This window comes from Choloepus didactylus, chromosome 1 (genome assembly GCF_015220235.1).
Source record: "Choloepus didactylus isolate mChoDid1 chromosome 1, mChoDid1.pri, whole genome shotgun sequence".
NCBI lineage: Eukaryota > Metazoa > Chordata > Mammalia > Pilosa > Megalonychidae > Choloepus > Choloepus didactylus.
Window position 1 is genome coordinate 90,086,899 of NC_051307.1, and position 27,225 is coordinate 90,114,123.

The window sequence follows — 27,225 nt, forward strand, 5'->3', positions numbered from 1 at the left end:
CCAGCATAGTTCTGTCATCAAAACACTATCCCATCTCCGGGCTCAGGCGCTTGACAAGCGCCCAATCTCTTCTGGAGTGGGCGGGACTAACGTGGGCCCCCGTGCAGGGGCGAGTCAGTGTGGCCTTCCCACAGAATCTGATTGGCTTGAGCGAGCCGAGGTTACGGGGCGGGGCTTGGTTCCGCCGGGCGCAGGCCGCGTAGGACGCGGTGCTGCCCCGCGAAAAGGCCACGCCCTGGCCCCCACAATGCATTGCGAGACGCGTCATTCGGAGCGGCGGGTCCCGGCTCGACAGGTACAACCTGGCGTCTTCAGCCTATTCTTGCTTCTCAGGGCGGCTCAGACCCCGGCCTTCCGCGACGCCCTTGGCCCTAGCCCTGGGAACTACAGACCTATCCCGGACAGGAACTGAGCCCGAGCCTTGGGGGCGGGAGCTGAGGGTCGTTGGAGCCACGAAACTCTGGAGGGAGGGGCGGGAAAGTGGGACTCGTTCCCCTTCGGCTTGAGGGGTCTTTGGGGCCGCGCGGTAGGCAGTTGCCCCTAGGCTGATCTACCCCGGGCATGGGGCAGCCCGGGCCTGGGTGTCCGAGGGGGAGGGACCGTCGCTCTAAGCTGCCAGCGGGTAGAGGGAGTTTCTCCGAGGCCCAGTTGTCAGAAACACGAAGAACCATCAAGGCGTTTAGGTGGCCCAAGAGGGCTTGAAAGGGAGGCATCTCATTTTCCTAGGCAGAGTGGTATTGGAATCAGTGACTTACTTTGCGTTTTTGTGGGTTTGAATGAACATTGATCCAGAGACTTGCCCGCTTTGGCAAAGATGTGACATAAGGGAAACCTGAGCTATTAACTCAACAGGTGGAGGAAGGCTCCGAAAGTGGAGGCCGACTCGGCTTGAATCTCTGCTGGTGAAAACAGCTTTGGACCTTCTTCCTACTCCTTAGTTTCCTTATTTTTCTGGATCATCAACCTGGGGTAGGTGGAGAGATTGAGCTCTAGCCGCTCCTGTTCCTATACTGTGCAGCCAGGATAAAGCCAGCCCAGGGCTAAAGTGCCACCACCACCAGACGAGAGGTTTTTCGATCCCTATTGACAGGTTTAACAGCCACTTTTAAAAATCTCTGAATTACATTCCATGTTACTCACATTTGCTTATGTGCTGAGAGTGTAAGGAATTAGGAGGTTACTTGAACGGTACCTACCATTTTTGGTATATGAAGATTGTATTTGGATCTGACACCTGTGACCATTCCCTAACTTAATGGCCCATTTGGGCCTTTCCTGTGTTGAGAACCATCACATCAGTTTAATGCTTTTTTTGGTGTATGGCTGATTTTTTTTTTTTTTTTTAATATCTAAGTATGTTTTATGTTGGTGTGTGAAAAAGCCCAGTCTTGACAAAGGAGTGGCTGACCTTTTCACTGTATTTGAGTAAGAAACTTAACCTCTTTGGGCTTGAATTTCCTCATAGGTAGAATGGAACTGATAATAATACATACTTCGCAGGTTATTGGAAGGCTTAAGTGAGGTAATGTGTGTTAAGTGCCTGTCAATAAAGAATGGCAGATGCTTAATATAGTATTTATGTTCTGCAATGCAAAATGTTTCTGGTGCTTTACCTTTAGTGTTTAAAATAACCTGTTGAGATAGATACTATTAATAGCCACAATTTACAGGTGAGGAAATTGAGGTATATAGAAAAGCACATTAGCTTGCCCAAAGCTACACATCTGGTACATGGTGGAGCCAGGATTGGAATCCATGAAATCTGGCTCCAGAGTCTTAACTGCCAGTGTACTGCCTCTTAAGGGAAATGTAAGTCATTATTTTATTATTATTTCAAAATGAGTAACTGTATCACCAGATGGTTTTGGGAGACTGAAGTAGCACAGTGATGTAGAGGTATGAGAAACTAGTTTTAAGTACCATTTCTGCCATATTTTAGCAGTCTGACGTTAAGAAAGTGCACTTCTATTTCTTATCTGTAAAATGGAGGTTATCCCTACCTCACTGTTTGTGAACTGTCTGGTACTACATAAATGTTGGGGATTGATACATTTGAGCATGTATTGGGGGCCCTGTTCCTAGGTGTGGGGATAATCTGCTAAGTTCTTACACATACTATGCAGTGTAACATCCGTAATAAGAATCTCAGAGGCTGCTGGTGAATGAAGTAGGGGGAACAGGCAAAGTTGCAGAATAAATTTTGGCTGTCGTTGGTACTGTTTCCCCTTCTCTTCATGCTCTGTCTTCCCAGGTGCCTTTTGGCTTATTTCTGCTGTGTGTAAGTCCTTCCCCCTTTTGCATTAAAGCTCCCCCACCTTGTGCATCACAATTAGTAATAGCTTTCTCTCTAAATGACTCTTTCCCATTTCCACAGATCTCAGCTAGCATACTTAATAATATGTACTAATGTTGTCTTTCCCAAACTTTAGTCATAAGATATACAAGATGATTTAAGTGATAAGCAGATGAACATTTGAAAATATAATTCTTAAAAATTTTTTCATACAAAACTTTGCTATGAGACAAAAAATAATTCTTCATTTACTTTAACTTCTAGTAGGAAAAAACCTAATGCCTCTGTTCTGGTTTGCTAATGTTACCCTTATGCAAAATACCAGAAATGGAATGGCTTTTATAAAGGGGGCTTATTTGGTTACAAAATTCCAGTCCTAAGGTCATAAAAGTGTCCAAACTAAAGCATCAACAATAGGGTACCTTCACTGGAGAAAGGCCTATAGCTCTGGAAAACCTGGCAGCTGGGAAGGCACATGGCTGGCGTCTGCTCTAGGATTCTGGTTTCAAAATGACTTCCTCCAAAATGTCTCTGGGCTTAGCTTCTCCAGAGCAAGCTCTGGGCTAACATCTCCAAAGTGTCAGCAGCAGTCTGGGCCTGTGATGGCTCTTTTGAAAGGACGCCAGTAACCTAATCAAGACCCATGCTGAATGGGTGGGGCCACACCTCAGTGGAAATCATCTACTCAAAAGTATCACCTACAGTTGGATGAGTTACATCTCTGTGGAAACAGCCTAATCCAAATATACCACAAGATTGCATTAAAAGATCATGGCTTTATGGGGGACATAATATATCCAAACTGGCACAGGCTCAGAACTGATTTCACAGATATAATTTAGGTTAGGGTAAAAGTAAGTCAGTTGACACTCCCTTTATCCAGTGTATGGGCAGATGAGTAATAAAATAAAGACAAAAAAAAAAAATGGGGGGAGCAGATAATGGGTATGGGATGTTTTATATTTTGGGTGTTCTTTTTTATTTTTATTTTTTGCTTGGAGTAATAAAGTTCTAAAATTGATTGTGGTGGTGAATGCACAACTATATGATGATACTGTGAGCCATTGATTGTATACTTTGGATGGATTATTTGGTGTGTGAATATATCTCAGTAAAATTGCATTAAAAAAAGGTAGGTCAGTTGAAAGACCTATATTAATATGGTAAATAATAGTATGGGCAGGACACAGGTATGATAATTCTGAAAGTGGAACTTGAATGATTGAAGTTTCAGAAATGATGAACTAAAATAAAAGTGATTGACTCCTGTATGAAATGTTTTTATCTTAAAAGAGGTATTTATGAAACCATCTTGCTGGAAAGTAGATATAAAATGTATTTACTTGTTGGGTTTTGTTTATTATTATTTTTGATGTGGAAACATACAATATAACATTTCCCATTTTAACCATCTAGAAGCATACAATTCAGTGTCATTAATTACATTCATAATGTTCTGTTACCATCACCATCCATTACCAAAACATTTCTGTCACCTCAAACAGAAAACTGTGTACCCATTAAGCACTGACTCCCCATTCTCTCTTTCCAGCCCCTGGTAACCTGTCATCTATTTTCTGTCTCTATGAAGTTGTATATCCTCGTTATTTTATATAAGTGAAATCGCAGAATGCTGTCCTTTTGTATCTGGCTTAAATAAAACTCAACATGTTGTCTTCAAGCTTGATCCATGTTGTAGTAAGCATCAGAATGTCATTCCTTTTGAAGACTGAGCCATAGTCCATTGCATGTATATATCACATTTTGTTTATCCATCCATCCGTTGTTGTGTACTTGGGTTGTTTCCACCATTTGCTATTGTGACTATCCTGTGACGAACACTGATGTACAAATATCTGTTCCAGTTCCTGCTTTTAGTTCTTTTGGGTGTACCTAGGAGTGGGACTGCCAGGTCATATAGTAATTCTAAGTTTAACTTTCTGAGGAATCACCCAACTTTTCCACAGTGGCTGCACCATTTTATATTCCCAGCAACGTTGTACAAGGGTTCCTATTTCTCTGCATCTGTGCCAACACTTGTGAATTTCTGTTTGTTTGTTTGTTGTTTTTTTTTTCCCAATAGCCCTTTTAGAGGATGGTTTTGATTTGCATTTTCCTAATGACTATATCTTCTTTGGAGAAATGTCTATTCAAATCTTTTTCCCATTTTAAAAATTGGGTTGTTTGTCTTTTTGTTGTTGAGTTGTAGGGGATCTTTATATATTATTATCAGTTATATGGTTTCCAAATATTTTCTCCTGTTCAGTTGTCTTTTCACTTTCTTGATAATATGCTTTGATGCCCTAAAGTTTTAAATTTTGGTGAAGTCCCATTTATCTATTTTTTTTTTCTTTTGTTGCTCATGCTTTTGGTGTAAAGTCTTAAGAATCTATTGGTAATACAAGGTCCGAAAGATATTTCCCTATGTTTTCTTCTAAGTGTTTGTTCTTTACTTTTTGAGAGGTTGCCTCTTTAGGAAGGCCTATCCCTTCCTACAAGGTCATCACTCTACAAGGTCCTGAAAAAGAGGGTCATCATCATGCTATCTTGAATCTAAAAGGTTGCTATCCACTGTTGTTACAATTTGACATTGTGGGAATTTATTTTCCTCAACCTGTACATAAAAGTTTAACCAGACCAACTTAGATTCTAATTTGAATTTTTTCCTCCTGCACTTGCCACTGGAGAAAGGAAATATAGGCTGGTACTCAAGATTCCCTATGAGTTTTCTGCTGCTGTCTAAAGGCATAGGTGTTATTTCCTCTCTGTTACAGAGGACAAATGGACCTAGAAATTTATCTGTGGCCCTGTTAAGATAAAAGCTATCACTTCCAATCTTCCCATGTTGTTGTAACCTCTTGTTTTCCCCTGTTCCACTGTCTCTCTTCTGTTTCTCCCACTGCCTAGACTCTAAGGATACTCTACCCTATCTTGGCCTTGATGTGGACGGATTCCTTTTTCTAGTATTACAGTACGGATAAGACTGGAGTTTTTCTAAAGAAACTGTATTAAGAATCAAAGGTTAAAAGAAGATAAGGTGGGGGAAGGGACATGTTTACTGAGCTGATAGAGAAGACTGCTTATCCTCCTGGGATTGAAATCTGTCTGCACATAAGCTTAGCCTGGAATTGCTGATTGGACATTCAGACCAGTTTCTTTTGCTTCCTTAACTTTCACTGGTTTGGATGCTAGATCGCATTAGTCTTGGAGAAAGAGATTTAACTTCTGCACCTCAAAAAAATCTTGTCTACTGATTAATGGAAACAATCCTCTGGCAACCTTTTAGGAATCTTGGCAGGGGGTATGACTGTTGTGTTCTCCTTTTGATTATAAGCCTAAAGGTGTGTATTGGGAATAACTGAAATATAAGTTTGTCTAACTATAGTTTTCCAGTTAGTAAAATGGAGGGCAACATAGCTTGCATTGTTTTTGCTCTTTTGCTTTTCTGTAATTTCTGGACTGATGTTTCTTGAAGGTAGGAACTATGTATTTCTATGTCTGGTATAGTCCCTGGCATACAGCAGGTGCTCACTAAATGTTTGTTAAATAAATGGATCTTAAGGTTGAAATTCTTTTCTCTGTGTATGTTTTAGAAAGTATGAATTGTATTTTTGTCATCCAAATTTTTAAAAAGAAAAGAGTAATTTTAAACGTTGGCACCCTGTTAACAAAGACTATTCCTAGTATTTCCATTAGGATCCTAGAAAGATCGCGCATAAAAGAATGCAATTTATTTTTAAATAATAAGAATATGGATATTTGGAACCTATAAGTCACAACCCTGCCCTCATATTAATTCTCAGGGTGGTTATTGTGTTGCAGTGTATTTCTGGAAAGACATAAATTTTATATTTAAATAGTAAATGCTTAATGGTATGAAGTAAGACATTTTCCTACTTTCTTACATTTTGGCTAAATATGACAATTAAATAAAACGTGGTACATTATTTTAAAGGGGTTTCTAGTATAGATACAATCCCTTGATAGGTCTCAGCTTTCTCTTGCCTGTGCTTTTAGGAGAGAAAAGAAATGAGATGGATAAGAAAATAATGCTGATTTGGATATGTCATAGCGCCACTATAGTTTGAAGGTTTCGCTGTGGGTAAAAAGAAGCTAATTTAATTTGCTGCTGTTTTTGTTTTCTTTTTTAAAAAGTAGAGTAGAAAATATTAAAGGGTAAGGACATTAATAATTAGTTATTCCTCCCATTTCCTCATGAAAAGGGGAGAAAGGAGAAGTAAATTTAATGCATTAACTTTATTATTTGGGCTAATTTTTATTCTCAGATCAATTGCCATCACAAATGATATTGTCCTGATTCCCAAACTCAGAACCGGTTGGTTTTCTGTAGCATTTTTGATGTATTACTAACTCAGTTTTCAGTTCTGGAATGGGATAATATTGATCTAGTCCAAATGGGGAAGCAGTTAGTTAGATTAATTTTGTCTCTGACATACATTATCTTTGAAAAAAGCCTACGGAATTTTTGTGACTCTTTTGAATTTTCACCAGTTGCCCCTTCTGCTAGTGAAGGAGAAGCATTTAGAGGCATTGAGCTCTGATGGCCTGGGAGAGAATAATTATCACTTAATTTTAGACTGGATATGTTTTATTTCAGTGTTTTTCCACAGTATGTTCCTTAGACAATAAGCATTTTAATCATCTGGGGAATTTGCTAAAATTGAATCTCCTCAAGCCTTACCCCACACAGTCAATAAATCAGAATTTGGGGGAGGAAGTGTTGGCCCAGAAATCTGCATTTCTAACCATACTTTCATCAATTATTATGCAAGCTTAAGTTTGAGAACTACTGTGTATTATATCAAAGTTTCTATAGGCCTATGAAATCCTTTTATCTGTTTTGCAAAGCGGGGCCAGAATCCAATAAAAACTGCCATTCTGATTTGCTTTCTGGTAAAAAGATTGAGAACAGCTCTTTTCCTCTCTGGTTGCTTGAGGATCATCGGCCATCATGAATGACACGGTAACCATCCGGACCAGGAAATTCATGACCAACCGACTACTTCAGCGGAAACAAATGGTCATCGATGTTCTTCACCCTGGAAAGGCAACAGTACCTAAGACAGAAATTCGGGAAAAACTAGCCAAAATGTACAAGACTACACCAGATGTCATCTTTGTATTTGGATTCAGAACCCATTTTGGTGGTGGCAAGACAACTGGCTTTGGCATGATTTATGACTCCTTAGATTATGCAAAGAAAAATGAACCCAAACACAGACTTGCAAGACATGGTCTGTATGAGAAGAAAAAGACCTCCAGAAAACAGCGAAAGGAACGCAAGAACAGAATGAAGAAAGTCAGGGGGACTGCAAAGGCCAATGTTGGTGCTGGCAAAAAGTGAGCTGGAGATTGGATAACAGAAGGAGTAAAGACTCTTCAATGACTTGATCCGTGATTGTGCAGATTTTACCAGAGGATTAATAAAACTAAAAACTTTGATATGTTTGGTTGTTTGAAATATATTTGAAGTTTACTGAAGTGTTACAAAATCAGTTCTGCTGTTATGACAGATTTAGATTGATGCTCAGGGTTCACATTGTCCCATTAAACATTCCATCATGAAAACTCAAAAAAAAAAAAAAAAAAAAAAAAAAAAAAAAAAAAAAAAGATTGAGAACAGTATTAAAACCAGTATTCCTTTGACTTTAGGATTTATTTTAAACATGCAATATTGTGAAAATTTAGGAAATCATTAAAAGATAATCACCCATAACACTTTTTCCTGGAGATAAACATTATTCTAATTTTAATATCTTTCCTTCCGGTATCTGTTTCTCCACTTATCCCTCCCTCCTTCCTTCTCTTTATCTTTATGGAATATAAAATTTGCAATTCGTATTCTGCCTTTTTTCACCTAAAATATAAGCATTTTAACAAATGCTTATAGTTTTTTCACAAACATAACTTTTTTTCCCCTGAATCATATGAGTATACCATAATTTACTTAACCATTCCCCTATTATTGGATATTTAAGTTGTTTTCAGTAATTTCTGTGGTATGCCATTGTTTTAATTAGTTTTCTTTGAATGTTAGTGAGTTGAACATTTTACATATGCTTATCAGCTTTGGCTTTAATTTTTATCTAATGCCAATTGTTCATTTTGTTTTAGGACCTAAACGGTTGAAATGTCTGTGATTTTATCTGCCTCAGTCATTCGTGTCAGAGATGGACTGCCACTTTCTGCTTCTACAGATTATGAACAAAGCACAAGAGTGGAGGAGTGCAGAAAGTATTTTAAATTACTCTCGAAGAAACTTGCTCAGCTTCCTGATAGATGTGCATTGAAAACTGGACATTATAACATTAAGTAAGACTTCAATTTGCTTCTTTAGAATTACTTGCCCGGTGGTTATCATTTTAATGAATTTTGAACAATTGCAATATAAATTAGTGTTTGATTAGATTAGGAGAGCTTGTTCATGTGATTCTGAACTTATACCAAATAGTCATCATGTCACTGCTCTTTTTGCAGTTTCTCTGTATTTCTACCTGGCTTTCAAAAATTTTATAGTTTCACAGATTGTAGGTATTCCTTCTTTAGGTGTTTATTGGTTTTCTTGCCTGCCCAGGATTGTGGCAGACAGATTGTAATGGGAAATTTAAAAAAATCTTACATGAAACCTGCCCTCAAAGAACTTAAAGAAGCTTGCATTCTAGGGGAAAAGACAACACTCATCACTTTACTGTCTATGAAGAAAATAAAACTGGACGATGGGATAGTGAGTGACTTTAACTGTGATGGTCAAGGGCATGTCTGAGAAAGTGACATTTGAGCAGAGAAGGGAGGCAGTTATGTGAAGGATGCTATGGATAAATAGCAAGGCAGAGGTAACTGCTAGTGTAGAAGCCCTTCAATAAAGATCAAGGGATGGGAAGAAATCCAGGGATGATGAAGCATTAGAGTGGCAGAGGGTGAGGTTGGAAAGGTAGGGATGGGGCAGGTTATGTAAGGCCTTATATTCTGTGATAAGGAGTTTGAATTGAGTCTAATGTATAGGAAGCTATTGGAGAATTTTAAGCTGAAGAGATATATGATCTGGTTTTGGCTTTGAGTAGATTGTCCTGGCTGCTCTGTGGCAAATGGGTTGTAAGGGAGGAGGAGTGGAAACAGATCAGTTAGGAGATTCTTAGAGAACTTCAAGTAGAGGTGATATTTGTAACTTGAACAGCGTGATAATGAGGAGAAGTGGTTGGGTTTAGACTATATTTGGGAGTAGCACCAGCCAGTCTTCCTAATGGATTGAAGTAGGACATGAGGGCAAGAGAAAAATCAAGAATCACCTGTAGATTTTTGGCCTGAGGAACTGGATGGATAATGGGGTTGAAATGATCAAGACTGGGAGATAAATATTTCAGTGGTAAAAGTCAAGAGTTCTGTTTAGACTTAATAAGTCTGAGAAACCTATTAGACACTAAGTGTCACCCTCAGGTAGGCAGCTGGATGTATGAATCTGAAATTTAGTGGAGAGGACAAGTATGGAGATTTAGATTTGGGAGTCAGCTTATAGTTTGTAATTGAAGCCCTTGGAATGAGAGAGACCACCTTGGAGAGCGTACACATGAAATAATTAGAGAACAGTTAACTTCTGAGCCATTTTATACTGATTGTGCATGCAGTAGGACATCAGATGAGAACAAGGTTCATATGGAATATAATACGCAGATTATATTCTTTGAGATGAAACCTGAATCAGTGTTCTAAAGAATTAGTAAGATTTGGCTAAGGCAGGAAGAAGGGCATTCCAGGTATAGGGAGGAGAGGCAGTACAAGCAAAGCATGTGAGTTAGTATGGTAGATGTATTAATCTTTTTGGCTTCATGTAATGGATGGCAATTTAGGGAATAGTTACAGGAAAATGTGTGATAATTAGTGTGGGGCCAGAGACTATATTGCCCTGAAAGTTCATACTGATATAATCTTTGATATAATAGGTTATAGAAAACCTCTAGTGCAGGTTAGAGGGAATTGACTTGATAAAACAATGCGAAGACAGTGGAATATGGGATACAATGGCAAGTCTGAGGGGAGAGAGATGAAACAGAGACAGCTTGGAAGCTGTCATAGTATTGAGAGTATTTATGATTAGGGTCTGAACCAGGAAAATAAAAGTGCAAATTAAGAAGAAAATGCTAACCAGAAGGGCACTTCAAAAGAAGAAAACAGTCAAGCCTGATGAGATAGAATATCAGAGATGAAGAGAAGGAAGGGGCAAAGATGACTTGAAGCCTTGGAATTGGACAGAATGATGGTGCCATTGTCAGAAATGAAGTCTTTTGAAAGAGTTGTTTATGGGGCATGGGGAAGAGGAAGGTAATGAAGCTCCATTTTTGAGCATTTTAACTGAGGTTATGATAAGGCATCCAGCAGAGATGGATAGAGATTTTTGGAATCATTCGCATAGAAGTGGTTAAAACTATGAGGGTGGAAACGCCCGCTGAGTTTAGAGTAATGTCCAAAATCTACCTTAGAGAATGTCTACAATTACTTCAATTACCTGAGTAATGGTAAGATAATGGGCTGCTATCTTTAAGTGGGTTTTCTTTGGGTTTGACTAGAAAATGTTGTAGTAAAATATATCTAAAATGACATCTTAGCCAACTTCTATTTTTTTTGGAGAAAATACTTGAAACATTTTACTATTTTGTTTAATCATCAGGCTCTTTTAGTGCCTTGAGTCATTATTCTGTGTTTTATTTGCTATTGTATAGTACTGTAGACAGATATCAAAGTTATAGGAGATTGACTTGAGTGTATATTAATTCTGGAGTGAAAAGTGAAAAACTTTTTTTTTGCAAATGTTTTTTGTTCCTCTGCCTTATTTGCTTAAAAGTAGAGTAGAATGTAGCAAAATGTTAATACCACACCTCCATTCTGTTTAGTTATTAATTGTAAATTCTAGATTTTGTAATATTTATTTGTATTCCATATTCCGCAAAGGATTTGTGGCACTTTACAAAAAATTAGTAATTCAAGAATACATGTAAGGGAATCAGATGAAAGAATATAGAGATAGGAGAATAATAAATCCAGGTAACATTTCCTTCTGGATATGCAAACTGTTTAGTTCATTCATTTGTTAGAATAGAACTACAAATTTTGCTGTGAGCTTCCTTGTGACTGAAGGAAAGAATAACAGGATGTTAAGGATTCACAGCATCCATCAGATAAAAAGTTATTTTTATGTTACGGAGACCTCATGTACATAAAGAGGGATAAGTGGTGTTTGATAGCATTCTTCCAGCGGCTCTAATCTTGAGCTTTGTATGATTTTTCTTCTATCATTTCTTAGTGTAAATAAGTGGAATGATGCAAAAAGTAATTTTATGAGAGAATTTAGGAATGGTATGAATGAGCAGAGATCTAGTCTGGCCTTATCCATAAATACAATTTAGAAACATCTAAAGGAATAAATAGATCATATGTCCTTCAGAATCATGCATAGAAAAACTGTTATGTATGTTATTTCTGTAGCAAAGCATTCAAAAAGGGATTGGACAATGAGAATTTTTAGTTTTAGTTCTTGGCAATAACATGGATTTCATATATATACACACATTTTTTTTTTACATTTTTTTATTGTGAAATATAACATATATATGAAAAGTGATAACTTTCAAAGTATAATTTAACAAGTAGTTAGTTATAGAGCAAATTTCAAAGAATGTTATGGGTTATAGTTCCAACATTTTAGTTATTTCCTTTTAGTTCTAATACCAGAGAGACACAAAAAAATTTATATAAAGATACAGTATTCATAATGTTTTGTTAAATCCTATCTTGTCTGTTTCTACTTCTCTGTCTTGTTTGATCGCTGTCTAAATCTTCAGGGATGTCTGGGCAGTGATCACCCTAACTTGTTCATGTTGAAAAGGGGTGTTGACATTATGGGCAAGGGGGATGCATCTGGTTGATGTTCTTGAAGAAGCTGGTGCCTCTGGATTTTGGGAATTATCTGGCGTAGGAACAGTCTTGAGGATTTAAATTTCTGAATAATAAACTTAGTGAGTGAAACTTTTATAGGGAGGGACCTGGGTATTCTTTAGGATTCTTGGGACTACTGTTGGTTAGGGCTTGGCATACTGTAGCCATTTGGAATATCTAGCTGAAGCTTGCATAAGAGTAACCTCCAGGATAGCCACTCACCTCTATTTGAAATCTCTTAGCCACCAAAACCTTATTTTGTTACCTTACTTTTCCCCTTTTTGGTCAAGAAGGCACTCTGAATCTCTTGATACCTGGGCCAGGCTCATTCCTAGGAGTCATATCCCAAGTCAACAGGGAGATTCACTCCCCTGGGAGTCATATCCTGCATAGTGGGGAGGGTAATGAATTTATTTGCAGAGTTGGGCTTATAGAGAGAAAGGCCACATCTGAGCAACAAAAGAGGTTCTTTGGAAATGACTCTTAGGAACAACCGTAGGTAGGCTTAACCTCCCCTCTACAGCCATAAGTTTCACTAGAGCAAGCCTCAAGATTGAGAGCTTTACTTACTGAGTAGGGGGTTCGTAATTTCACAAAACATATATTCTGTCCAAGATAAACAATCATTGTCTCACATTATCTTCACTTAGTTGTGCAATCATCATCACTCTCAATTTTAAACAATTATCATAACCCAAAACACCCCAAAGCTCTTATCAGCCATTACTTATTTATCCCTGCTATTAGTGTGGTACCAGTAAGGTATTCCTATTAAGTGTAGTCCATAGTATGCAATAGATAGTTTTCCCCATATACCACTCTCTTGTTAATTCTTTGAACCAGTGTCATACCTTAGAAGTAGGTCATGCAAATTCTTATTTATATTTGTAGTACTAATCTGTGGAATACATGCCTTTAAACAACCCCCTTTAAACATATTTGCCTTCAATATGGCACTGATACTTATAGTCCCATTAACAAGCTGTCATTCATCCTGTCCATTCCCATACCTTTAAGTTCAGGTATAAGGACTGTACATATTAGGTAATCATTCCTTCTTCTCTAGCTTATGTCTATCTCCAGGACTCCTATACTTGGCATTTTAAGACACTGACTTTACATTTTTCAGGGAGTTCATATGTTTTTGGCAATTTGAGGCCCCTTTCTCTTCCAAATAAATTTGATAGTTAGCTTTTCTAAGTCTGTGAATTAGGTTGTTGGAATTTTGATTGGAATTGCATTGAATCTGTAGATCAGCTTGGGTAGAATTGATGTCTTAAATTATGTCTTCTTATCCATGAACATGGAATATCTTTTCACCTATTTAGGTCCTCTGATTTCTTTTAGTGAAGTTTTGTAATTTTATTTGTAGAGGTGTTTTACCTGCTTGGTTAAGTTTATTCTGAGATACTTGATTCTTTTAGTTGCTATTGTGAATGGAATCTTTTTCTTGAGTGCCTCTTCAGTTAGGTCATTACTAGTATATAGGAACATTACTGACTTTTGCATGTTAATCTTGTATCCTGCGACTTTACTGAATTTGTTTATTAGCTCAAGTAGCTTTGTTATCGATTTCTCAGGATTTTCCAAATATATGATCGTATCATCTGCAAGTAATCACAGTTTTATTTCTTCATTTCCAATTTGGATGCCTTTTATTTCTTTTTCTGGCCTAATTCCTCTAGCTAGAACTTCTAGCACAGTGTTGAATAATAATGGTGACAGTGGGCATCCTTGTCTCGTTCCTGATCTTTGGGGGAAGGCTTTCAGTCTCACACCATTGAGTACTGTGCTGGCTATGGTTTGTTCATATGTGCCCTTTATCATACTGAGGAAGTTTCCTTCAATTCCTACCTTTTGAAATGTTTTTATCAAAAAGGATGCTGAATTTTGTCTAATGCTTTTTCAGTATCTATTGAGATGATCATTTGATTTTTCCCGTTTGATTTGTTAATGTGTTGTATTACATTGATTGATTTTCTTATGTTGAGCCACCCTTGCTTGCCTGGGATGAACCCCACTTGTTCATGGTGTATAATGTTTTTAATATGTCTTTGGATTCGATTTGCAAGTATTTTGTTGAGAATTTTTGCATCTTTATCCATTAGGGAGATTGGCGTATAGTTTTACTTTCTTGTAGTATCTTTATCTTGTTTTGGTATTAGAGTGATGTTAGCTTTATAAAATGGGTTAGATAGTGTTCCTTTTTCTTCAATTATTTGAAAGAATTTGAGCAGGAATGGTGTCAGTTCTTTGTGGAATGTATGATAAAATTCTCCTGTGAAGCCATCTGGCCCTGGCTTTTATTTGTAGGTAGATTTTTGTTGACTGATTGGCTCTCTTTGCTTATGATTGGTTTGTTGAGGTCATCTGTTTCTTCTTGGGTCAGTCTAGGTTGTTTATGTGATTACAGGAAATTGTCCATTTCCTCTGAGTGGTCTAGTTTGTTGGCATACAGTTGTTCATAGTATGCTCTTAGAATTTTTTTTAAATTACTTCGGGATCCGTAGTAATGACTCCACTCTCATTTCTGACTTTGTTTATTTGGGTCTGCTCTCTTTGACTTTTTCAGTCTAGCTAAGGGTTTGTCAATCTTGTTGATCTTCTCAAAGAACCAACTTTTGGTTTCATTAATTCTCTCTATTGTTTTTTTGTTCTCCATATAATTTATTTCTGCTTTAACCTTTGTTGTTTTTTTCCTTGTACTTGCTTTAGGGTTAGTTTGCTATTCATTCTCTGGCTTCTTCAGTCATTCAGTTAGGTCTTTGTTTTAGCTCTTTCTTCCTTTTTAATGTATGCATTTAGAGCTCTAAATTTCCCTCTCAGCACTGCCTTTGCTGTATCCCATTGGTTTTGATATGTTGTGTTCTTGTTTTCATTCATCTCTAGATATTTACCAATTTCTCTTGCAATTTCTTCTTTGACCCACTGATTGTTTAGGATTGTGCTATTTGCCTTCATATATTTGTGAAAGTTCTGGTTCTTTGGTGGTTGTTGATTTCCAGCTGCATTTCATTATGGTTAGAGATTGTGCTTTGAATAATTTCAATCTTTTTGAATTTATTGAGACTTGTTTTGTGCCCCAGCATATGTTCTATCATTGAGAATGTTCCATGAGCACTATAGAAGATTGTATATCCTGGTGATTTGGGATGCAAATCTTCATACACCTCTTATGTCTAATTCATTTATCACCTTGTTTAAGATCTCAGTTTCCATATTGGTCTTCTGTCTAGTTGTTCTATCTATAGAAGAAGTGGTGTATTGAAGTCTCCCTCTTCAAATGTCTATTGCTCCCTTCAATTTTATCAATGTTTGTCTTATGTACTTTGGAGTTCCTTGATTGGGTCCATAAACACTTAAGATTTTTATTTTTTCTTGGTGCATTGTCCCTTTTATTAATATATGGTGTCTTTCTTTGCCTCTTATTACATCTTTGCATTTAAAATCTATTTTGTCTGATATTAATATAGGTACCTCTACTTTCTTTTGGCTGCAGCTTTGTGGAATATTTTTTCCCATCCTCTCACCTTCAATCTCTTTGTGTCACTGGGTCTAAGCTGAGTCTCTTGTAAATAGTAGATCAATGGATCATACTTTTTAATCCATTCTGCTGGTCTTTATCTTTTAATTTGGGAGTTGAATCCATTCGCATTCAAAGTTATTACTGTTAAAGGAGTTATTGAACCAACCATCTTATCCTTTGGTTTTTATTTGTCAAGTCTATTTTTCCCCTCTCTCTCTTTTTTCCCTTTAAGTTACCCTTACTATTACTCTTCAGTTCTGTGCCCTTCTCCAGACCTCGCGCTCCTTTCTTTTTTGCTCAACTGTTAGAACTCTCTTTAGTATTTCTTGCAGGGCAGGTCTGTTGTTAACAAATTCTCTCAGTATTTGTTTGTGAAAATTTTAAACTGTCCCTCAATTTTGAAGGAGAGCTTTGCTGGATGAATTCTTGGCTGATAATTTTTCTTTTTCAGAATCTTAAATGTGTCATCCTACTGCCTTTTTGCCTCTGTGGTGCCCATTGAGTAGTCAATACTTAGTCTTATGTTGTTTGCCGTGTATGTGGTGAATCGCTTCTCTCTTGCTACTTTCAGGACTTTCTCCATCTGTTCAGCATTTGACAGTCTGATTAGTGTAATGTCTTATAGTGTGTGTATTTGGATTTACTGTATTTGGTGTTTGTTGAGCTTCTTTTATTTGCCTATTTATATCTTTTATAAGGGTTAGGAAGTTTTCTTCAACTGTGTCTTCAAATCCTCTTCCTTGCCCTTTTCTCTTCTCTTTCTGGGACACCAGTAATTCTTAATATTTGTGCACTTCATGTTGTTCATTATTTCCCTGAGGTCTATTTCAAAGTTTTCATTTTTTTTCATTTTTTTCTTTTGTGCGTTCCCATTCAATTATCCTGTCCTCTAGCTCACTTATTCTTTCTTCTGCCTGTTCAAATCTGTCGTGTGTCTCTACTATCTATTATTTCATTTAAAAATATTACTTCTTTGTTTCAAAAGAAAAATAAGTGACCCTCCAAACCCTGTCCCCCCCCCAAAGAAAACAACCAATGATAATAATAACAATAATAAAAATCCTATTATAAGCATAAGGAGGCACTGAACGTTTGAGTATAACTTTCTTCAAGTATGCTGTTAGGGTTTTTTGTTTTTAAATCGGAGACTATACACATATATGTAACTTTAAATGTGCATCCAAAGAAGTTTGTTTAAAAAGAAATATTTAGAGGGCTACTTCAAAATACTGTAGGAGGACTTTGCAGTGATCTTATGGGGAATGATGCTCTCATTTTGTAGCCCAGCACAGTTGTTAAGGGACCAGGTTCAAAAGTGATCATACTTTCAGGGTTAGCATGAGTAGCCAGCATGGGTGAGAAAGTCAGGGAGATCCATGTGTTCTTCCATGAATAAGGAAAATCCACTCTGAATCCAAAAATTCAGACATGGAATGTGATAGGATTTTACAGTAAAGTTAGTCTGGGAGCAGGAAGGGTGGTGCGCCCATACAATGCAGAAGACTAGGATGGATTGGTTTGCCCTAATCCGATTTCCTCATCTTTTTAGTGGCTTTAATGCAGTCATTCAAGTCACAATTTAGAGTGCCCTTTGGTGTGCTCCAGATTGTTTGTTCATGTTAAAGGACTGTTGTAAAATTTGCATCCCAAGGAAAATCAAGCTACATAAAAATGATCCAAGATTTTTGCCCAGAGAACTTCTTGGATAAAATCTAAAAAAATACTATTGCAGTTGTATCTCTTAAGAAAAAGAAAACATTATTCTTAATGTAAACATATTTACTCAACTCTTATTGTTGTAGAAAACTTCAGAGTAGGTAAGTTGTATTCTTTTTTTTTTCCTGTGAATTTATTTGCAGATTTAGGCTTAGAGAGAGAAAATACACATTTGAGCAACAGAAGAGGTTCTCTGGAGGTGACTCCTAGGCATAATTACAGGTGGGCTCAGCCTCCTCTTTACAGCCATAAGTTTCACCCGAGCAAGCCTCAATATCGAGGGCTTGACTTAAAAAGTAGGGGGTTCCTAAGTTCACACAGCATGTGTTGTATCCACAATAATCCATCCATATCTCACATTATCGTCACTTAGTTGTACAATCCTCATCACTCTCCATTTTAAACAATTCTCATGGCCCAAAACATCTTGTAGCTCTTGTCAGCCCTTAATTATTTGTCCCTGGTGTTTGTGTAAGACTAGTATGATATTCCTATTTATTATAGTCCCTAGTTTGCAATATGTAGATTTTTCAGTAAAATAAATGTCTTATAATGTAGAATATAGGGGACCTAGAGATATACAGAAGCTAGTGAAGGGGGAACACTTATCTTTTTTTAAAAATTCATTTTATTGAGATATATTCACATACCATGCAGTTATGCAAAACAAAGTGTACATTTGTTCACAGTACCACCACATAGTTGTGCATTCATCACCAAAATCAATTCCTGATGCTTTCATTACCACACACACAAAAATAACAAGAATAAAAATAAAAATGAAAATGAGCAGGATCAATTATCTTATATGTACGGATATGATAATGAGGGTGATCTTAATGATATAGGAATGGACATGTGTGACTATGACTTGATGGGATTGTAAGTGTCAGTGACACATGGAAGGTGAACACATTTGTAAATGGCTGTTTAAAGGCATGTTACCCACAGAGTAGCACCACAAACCTAAATAAGCCTTAGCATGATATACCTCTATAGTATGACGCTGATGCAGAGGGTTAACACCAGAGTGGTGTAGAAAAACTACCCATTATGTATTTTTTTTTTTTTTTTACACATTTCTTCCTAGGTACTTTTTTTTTTTTTTTAGCCTTCATTCATTCATTTATTCATTCATCTGTTTAACAGCTTTATTGAAATATAATTCACATACCATACAATTCACCTATTGAAAGTATACAATTAAATGGATTTTAGTATATTCAAAGTTGTGTAACCATCACCACAATAATTTTGGAACATTTTCTTCACTCCATACACATTAGTAGTCACTCTCCATTCCCCACTTCCCCATCCTTCCAGGCCTGGCAATGACAACTCTTTTTGTCTTTATAGATTTGCCTGTTGTGGTTATTTCACATAAATGGAATTACACAATATGTAGACTTTTATGCCTAGCTTCTTTCACTCAGCATAATGTTTTCAATGTTCATTCATGTTGTATAGCATGTGTCATTCCTTTTTATTGCTGAATAATACTACACTGTATGGCTGTATCACACTTTGCTTGCCCATTTTATCCCCTGATGGATATGTGAGTTCTTTCCACTTTTTGGCTATTATGAATATTGCTGCTGTGAAAAATCATGTACAAGTTTTTGTGTTGACAGCCCTTTAATTTTTTTTTTAAATCTTCATTTTATTGAGATATATTCACATACCACGCAGTCATACAAAACAAATCGTACATTTGATTGTTCACAGTACCATTACACAGTTGTACATTCATCACCTAAATCAATCCCTGATACCTTCATTAGCACACACACAAAAATAACAAGAATAATAATTAAAGTGTAAAAGAGCAATTGAAGTAAAAAAGAACACTGGGTACCTTTGTCTGTCTGTTTCCTTCCCCTATTTTCCTACTCGTCCATCCATAAACTAGACAAAGTGGAGTGTGGTCCTTGTGGCTTTCCCAATCCCATCACCCCTCATAAGCTACATATTTATACAACTATCTTCGAGATTCATGGGTTCTGGGTTGTAGTTTGATAGTTTCAGGTATCTACTACCAGCTACCCCAATTCTTTAGAACCTAAAAAGGGTTGTCTAAATTGTGCGTAAGAGTGCCCACCAGAGTGACCACTCAGCTCGTTTTGGAATCTCTCAGCCACTGAAGCTTATTTCATTTCCTTTCACATCCCCCTTTTGGTTAAGAAGATGTTCTCCATCCCATGATGCCGGGTCTGCATTCCTCCCTGGGAGTCATATTCCACATTGCCAGGGAGATTCACTCCCCTGGGTGTCTGATCTCACGTAGGGGGGAGGGCAGTGATTTCACCTCTCAAGTTGGCTCAGGTAGAGAGAGAGGGCCACATCTGAGCAACAAAGAGGCATTTGGGAGGAGGCTCTTAGGCACAATTATAGGGAGGCCTAGCCTCTCCTTTGCAGCAACAGTCTTCCCAAGGGTAAATCCTGTGGTAGAGGGCTCAACCCATCAAACCACCAGTCCCCTATGTCTGTGGTCATGTTAGCAACCATCGAGGTGGGGAAGGCCAATACCCCAGCATTCTCCACAGGCTCCTCAAGGGGGCTCTACATATTTTTTTCCTTGTTTTTTTCTTAACTTTTTTTTTCTTTAAATCAGCTGTATGAAAAATAAAAAAATTTAAAAAAAAATTTAAAAAAATACAATAAAAGAACATTTCAAAGAGACCATAACAAGGGAATAAGAAAAAGACAACTAACCTAAGATAACTACTTTACTTCCAACATGTTCCTACTCTACCCCAAGAAAGTTACCTAATATAGCAACATTTCTGTGAACTTGTTCCTACTATACCCATCAGAAATTAACAGACCATAGTCATTCCTGGGCATCCCCAGAACGTTAAATAGCTTATCTGTTCTTCTTGGATTATTGTTCCCCCTTCCTTAATTGCTCTCTATTGCTAGTTCCCCTACATTCTACATTATAAACCATTTGTTTTACATTTTTCAAAGTTCACATTAGTGGTAGCATATAATATTTCTCTTTTTGTGCCTGGCTTATTTCACTCAGCATTCTGTTTTCAAGGTTCATCCATGCTGTCGTATGTTTCACGAGATCATTCCTTCTTACTGCCATGTAGTATTCCATCGTGTGTATATACCACATTTTATTTATCCACTCATCTGTTGAAGGACATTTGGGTTGTTTCCGTCTCTTGGCAGTTGTGAATAATGCTGCTATGAACATTGGCGTGCAGATATCTGTTCGTGTCACTGCTTTCCGATCTTCCGGGTATATACTGAGAAGTGCAATCGCTGGATCGAACGGTAACTCTATATCTAGTTTTCTAAGGAACTGCCAGACTGACTTCTGGAGTGGCTGAACCATTATACAGTCCCACCAACAATGAATAAGACTTCCAATTCCTCCACATCCCCTCCAGCATTTGTAGTTTCCTGTTTGTTTAATGGCAGCCATTCTAACCGGTGTGAGATTGTATCTCGTGGTTTTAATTTGCATCTCTCTAATAGCTGGTGAAGCTGAACATTTTTTCATGTGTTTCTTGGCCATTTGTATTTCCTCTTCAGACAACTGTCTTTTCATATCTTTTGCCATTTTATAATTGGGCTGTCTGTACTATCGTCATTGAGTTGTAGGATTTCTTTATATATGCAAGATATCAGTCTTTTGTCAGATACATGGTTTCCAAAAATTTTTTCCCATTGAGTTGGCTGCCTCTTTACCTTTTTGAGAAATTCCTTTGAGGTACAGAAACTTCTAAGCTTGAGGAGTTCCCATTTATCTATTTTTTCTTTTGTTGCTTGTGCTTTGGGTGTAAAGTCTAGGAAGTGTCCGCCTAACACAAGGTCTTGAAGATGTTTTCCTACATTATCTTCTAGAAGTTTTATGGTACTTTCTTTTATATTGAGATCTTTGGTCCATTTTGAGTTAATTTTTGTGTAGGGTGTGAGGTAGGGGTCCTCTTTCATTCTTTTGGATATGGATATCCAACTCTCCCAGCCCCATTTGTTGAAAAGACCATTATGACCCAGTTCAGTGACTCTGAGGGCCTTATCAAAGATCAGTCAGCCATAGATCTGGGGGTCTCTCCGAATACTCAATTCGATTCCATTGATCTGTATGTCTATCTTTGTGCCAGCACCATGCTGTTTTGACAACTGTGGCTTTATAATAAGCTTCAAAGTGAGGGAGTATAACTCCTCCCACTTCATTTTTCTTTTTTAGAGTGTCTTTAGCAATTTGAGGCATCTTCCCTTTCCAAATAAATTTGATAACTAGCTTTTCCAAGTCTGCAAAGTAGGTTGTTGGAATTTTGATTGGGATTGCATTGAATCTGTAGATACATTTGGGTAGAATTGACATGTTAATGACATTTAGCCTTCCTATCCATGAACATGGAATATTTTTCCATCTTTTAAGGTCCCCTTCTATTTCTTCTCGTAGAGTTATGTGGTTTTCTTTGTATAGGTCTTTTACATCTTTGGTTAAGTTTATTCCTAGGTACTTGATTTTTTTAGTTGCTATTGAAAATGGTATCTTTTTCTTGAGTGTCTCTTCAGTTTGTTCATTTCTAGCATATAGAAACATTACTGATTTATGTGCATTAATCTTGTATCCCGCTACTTTGCTAAATTTGTTTATTAGCTCTAGTAGCTGTAGCGTCGATTTCTCAGGGTTTTCCAGATACAAGATCATATCATCTGCAAACAATGACCGTTTTACTTCTTCTTTTCAAATTTGGATGCCTTTTATTTCTTTGTCTTGCCGGATTGCCTTGGCTAGCACTTCCAGCACAATGTTGAATAACAGTGGTGATAGCGGGCATCCTTTCTTGTTCCTGACCTTAGAGGGAAGGCTTTCAGTTTCTCACCATTGAGTACTATGCTGGCTGTGGGTTTTTCATATATGCTTTTTATCATATTGAGGAAGTTTCCTTCATTTCCTACCTTTTGAAGTGTTTGTATCAAAAACGGATGTTGGATTTTGTCAAATGCTTTTTCAGCATCTATTGAGATGATCATTTGATTTTTCCCTTTCGAATTTTTAATGTGTTGCAATACATTGACTGATTTTCTTATGTTGAACCATCCTTGCATGCCTGGAATGAACCCCACTTGGTCATGGTGTATGATTTTTTTAATGTGTCTTTGGATTCGATTTGCAAGTATTTTGTTGAGGATTTTTGCATCTATATTCATTAGGGAGATTGGCCAGTAGTTTTCCTTTTTTGTAGCATCTTTGCCTGGTTTTCGTATTAGATTGATGTTAGCTTCATAAAATGAGTTAGGTAGTGTTTCATTTTCTTCAATGTTTTGAAAGAGTTTAAATAAGACTGGTGTCAGTTCTTTCTGGAAAGTTTGGTAGAATTCCCCTGTGAAGCCATCTGGCCCTGGGCATTTATTTGTGGGAAGATTTTTGATGACTGATTGGATCTCTTTGCTTGTGATGGGTTGGTTGAGGTCTTCTATTTCTTCTCTGGTCAGTCTAGGTTGTTCATATGTTTTCCAGGAAATTGTCCGTTTCCTCTACTTTATCCAGTTTGTTGCCATACAGTTGTTCATAGTGTCCTCTTATAATTTTTTTAATTTCTTTGGTCACCTTTTTCATTCATTATTTTGTTTATATGGGTCTTCTCTCTTTTTGATTTTGTCAGTCTAGCTAGGGGCTTGTCAATCTTGTTGATCTTCTCAAAGAACCAACTTTTGGTGATATTTATCCTCTCTTGTTTTTTTGTTCTCTATGTAATTTATTTCTGCTTTAATCCTTGTTATTTCTTTTCTTCTACTTGGTTTAGAATTGGTTTGCTGTTCATTTTCTAGCTTCTTCAGTTTATCCATTAGTTCTTTGATTTTGGCTCTTTCTTCCTTTTTAATATATGCGTTTAGTGCTATAAATTTCCCCCTCAGTACCACTTTTGCTGCATCCCATAGGTTTTGGTATGTTGTGTTCTCATTTTCATTCATCTCTATATATTTAGCAATTTCTCTTGCTATTTCTTCTTTAACCCACTGATTGTTTAGGAGTGTGTTGTTTAACCTCCAGGTATTTGTGAATTTTCTAAGTCTCTGATGGTTATTGACTTCTAATTGTATTCCATTGTGGTCAGAGAATGTGCTTTGAATAATTTCAATCTTTTTAAATTTATTGAGGCTTGTTTTATGTCCCAGCATATGATCTATTCTGGAGAAAGTTCTGTGAGCACTAGAGAAGTATGTGTATCCTGGTGATTTGGGATGTAATGTTCTATATATGTCTGTTAAATCTAATTCATTTATCAGATTGTTTAGGTTTTCAATTTCCTTATTGGTCTTCTGTCTGGTTGAGCTGTCTGTAGGAGAGAGTGATGTGTTGAAGTCTCCCACAATTATTGTGGAAACATCAATTGCTTCCTTTAGTTTTGCCAGTGTTTCTCTCATGTATTTTGTGGCACCTTGATTGGGTGCATAAACATTTATGATTGTTATTTCTTCTTGTTGAATTGCCCCTTTTATTAGTATGTAGTGGCCTTCTTTGTCTCTCAGAACATCCCTGCATTTAAAGTCTATTTTATCTGAGATTAATATTGCTACATCTGCTTTCTTTTGGCTGTAGCTTGCATGAAATATTTTTTTCCATCCTTTCAGTTTCAATTTCTTTGTGTCCCTGTGTCTAAGATGAGTCTCTTGTATGCAACATATTGATGGTTCATTTTTTTTAATCCATTCTGCGAATCTACTTCTTTTAATTGGGGAGTTTAATCCATTTACATTCAATGTTATAACCGTGAAGGTATTTCTTGAATCAGCCATCTTATCCTTTGGTTGAGAAAGGATATTATATTTGTCGTATATATTTTTCCCCTCTCTCTATTAATATCCTTTAATGTACCCATACCGAATATCTTTAGTCCTGAACCTTTCTCCAAGTCTCTCTCTCCTTTCTTTGTTTCTCTGTCTGTAGGGCTCCCTTTAGTATCTCCAGTAAGGCAGGCCTCTTGTTAGCAAACTCTCTCAGCATTTGTTTGTCTGTGAAAAATTTAAGCTCTCCCTCAAATTTGAAGGAGAGCTTTGCTGGATAAAGAATTCTTGGTTGGAAATTTTTCTCACTCAGGATTTTAAATATATCGTGCTACTGCCTTCTCGCCTCCATGGTGGCTGCTGAGTAGTCACTACTTAGTCTTATGCTGTTTCCTTTGTATGTGGTGAATTGCTTTTCTCTTGCTGCTTTCAGAACTTGCTCCTTCTCTTCCGTGTTTGACAGTGTGATCAGAATATGTCTCAGAGTGGGTTTATTTGGATTTATTCTATTTGAAGTTCGCTGGGCATTTATGATTTGTGTATTTATGGTCTTTAGAAGATTTGGGACGTTCTCCCCAACAATTTCTTTGAATACTCTTCCTAGACCTTTACCCTTTTCTTCCCCTTCTGTAACACCAATGAGTCTTATATTTGGATGTTTTATGTTATCTATCATATCCCTGAGGTCCATTTCGATTTTTTCCCCATTCTTTCTTTTGTGTTTTCATTTTCCGTTCTGTCATCTTCTAGGTCACTGATTCATTGTTCAACTTCCTCTAGTCGTGTACTATGAGTATCCAGAATCTTTAATTTGGTCAACAGTTTCTTTAATTTCCATAAGATCATCTATTTTTTTAATTTAGTCTTGCAGTGTGTTCTTTATGCTCTTCTAGGGTCTTCTTGATATCCTTTGTATCCCGTACTATGGTCTCATTGTTTATCTTCAGTTCTTTTATTAGTTGCTCTAGATACTGTGTCTCTTCTGATCTTTTGATTTGGATGCTTGGGCTTGGGTTATCCATATTGTCTGTTTTTTTCATATGCTTTATAATTTTCTGTTGTTTTTGGCCTCTTGGCATTTGCTTGACTTGATAGGGTTCTTTTAGGATTTGTAGACCAATTGAAGTCCTTATCTCTAATTTATCAGATCTACTGCTTCGTGTAGTGCACTTTCTCTAACTAACCAGCAGGTGGCGTCCACGAGCCACCTGTTCTCCACAAGCCAGTTCGCCCCTGCTTTGTCTTTGTGGTGAGTAGGTGAGTGAGTCTTTTGGGGACCAATTGGTGTACCAAGCTTGCATGTGTATTTGGTGTTGCCCACCCTGTATATGGGGCGTGTGTCTGGGCGGTCAGGGAGGGGGAGTGGCTCTAACAATCAAATCTCCGTGGTGTTCCTGGAGTTTTAAAGCTGCTGCAATAGTCTAATCCTTCAGTTCAGTCCTGCCACAGTTTGTCTCTGCCACTGACCCACAAGTCCTTGGTATTAGCGTATGGCTACTGAGACTTGCGAGTGGGTCCCTCTTCCAGGCTGTGCACCCCCTGGTCCTGTGTTGAGGGATGACTGTGCTATGTCACAGGTGAGTGCCATCCCCCCAGGGCGTTTCTGAGCTGCTGGGCTGTGTAGGGAGGCTCCCAGTCTGCTGAAATGATGGCTGAATGGGGCTTTGTTAATTCACACTGCTCCTGCTTCCCAACTCTGGGACAACCAACTGAAGGTGCAGGGAAGGCTAATGTGCACGCCCAGTTTTGTGGTGTGTGCATGTTATTTGAAGCACTTCCGTCACACTGGGTTGTCTGAGGCAGCTCTGGGCTATGGGGCTGGCGATGGGCAGGAGTGTTTCCTGTCCACCAGGATGATGGCTGTGAGCGGACACCCCCCTTTTCTTGGGAAGTTGTGGTGTTTAGTGGATTTTCTCAGCCACCGGATTATTGCCTTTTGTCTCAGAGCTCTCTTAGTTCTGCTCTTGTCTTGACCTGCCCAAATTGCAAGTCTTTGAGGCTTTCTGTATTGGGCTTCTTAGAGTAATTGCTTTATAAAAATAAAAAAAAAAAAAAAAAAAAAAAGCTCTCCTCACAGATCTAATGGGTTATTGAAATGCTAAGAGACAAAGCAATTAGGGCCATTAAGGAAAGATTCAGGGGGCAGAGAGATAAGTTTTTCTTTGGGATTTGCATATGAGCCTCAGGGCCTGAGCTCTGCCCTTCCCCTTTCTAAAATGTTCACCAGAACTCCAAAAATCCTCCGCTTTTATTTTGGATTTTTTCTTGCTGTCTTTTGCTATGCCTGTCTCCTGTCTGCTGGGCTGGCTGCTCTCAGATTCTCTCGTGTCTGGTCTCAGTCTATCGATGGTTGGATCAGTAGAATGAGTTTCCGATAAGAGCTGCCACTGCAGTTCTCCCTTCTCCTTCCTGGAGATGAGAGCCCCTCCTCCCAAGGGACTGATCCTGGCAGGGAGGGCCGTGGGTCCCCTGGCCACAAAAACTTACAGATTTTGCTGATCTCAGCAGTTCGTTGTGTTCATGAGTGTTGTATGAAGTATGCCCAAAGTCAAATTGCTCTGTGGTGTCCAGTCCACACAGTTCCTGGCTTTCTACCTACTTTCTGGGAGGAGTAACTGAAACATACAGCTCACCAATCCGCCATCTTGCCCCTAGGTCCCCATTATGTATTAAAGACTGTATTTAATAGGAATATCTTACCAACTCTACACTAATAGTAGGGATGAATAATTAGCAGCTGGTAACTCTGGGGTATATTATATTGTGATAATTGTTTAAAGTTGAGAGTAATGATGATTGTACAACTAAGTGAAGATAATGTAAGAAACTGACCATCTATCTTGGGATAGAATATATATTAAGTGAAGTTAGGAACCCACTACTGAATAAATCAAGCCCTCAACTTGAGGCTTGCTCTTGTGAAATTTAGGGTTGTAAATAGGAGGTGGAGCCCTCCTATAGTGGTGTCTAAGAGGCACCCGCAGGGATC

At 37.7% G+C, this 27,225-nt stretch overlaps 2 protein-coding genes across 3 annotated transcripts in view; both read left to right on the forward strand.

The window, feature by feature from the left end:
* Window positions 1-255: 255 nt before the first annotated feature.
* The window catches only part of SEC22A (SEC22 homolog A, vesicle trafficking protein), a 121,541-nt gene continuing 94,571 nt past the window's right edge, over window positions 256-27,225 (forward strand). Inside the window, exons 1-2 of one of the 2 annotated variants that reach the window (XM_037836983.1) lie at window positions 256-295; window positions 8,429-8,626. In XM_037836983.1, the coding sequence (XP_037692911.1) occupies window positions 8,445-8,626 (182 nt within the window). In that variant the 5' untranslated portion in view covers window positions 256-295; window positions 8,429-8,444. Of the gene's footprint in view, window positions 296-464; window positions 970-8,428; window positions 8,627-27,225 lie in introns of those variants that run through there. The other variant, XM_037836989.1, reaches the window with a different exon arrangement.
* LOC119534546 (40S ribosomal protein S24-like) lies at window positions 7,219-7,756 on the forward strand. The gene has a single exon (XM_037837001.1). The coding sequence runs from the start codon at window positions 7,266-7,268 to the stop codon at window positions 7,656-7,658; it is 393 nt and encodes a 130-aa protein (XP_037692929.1). The 5' UTR covers window positions 7,219-7,265; the 3' UTR covers window positions 7,659-7,756.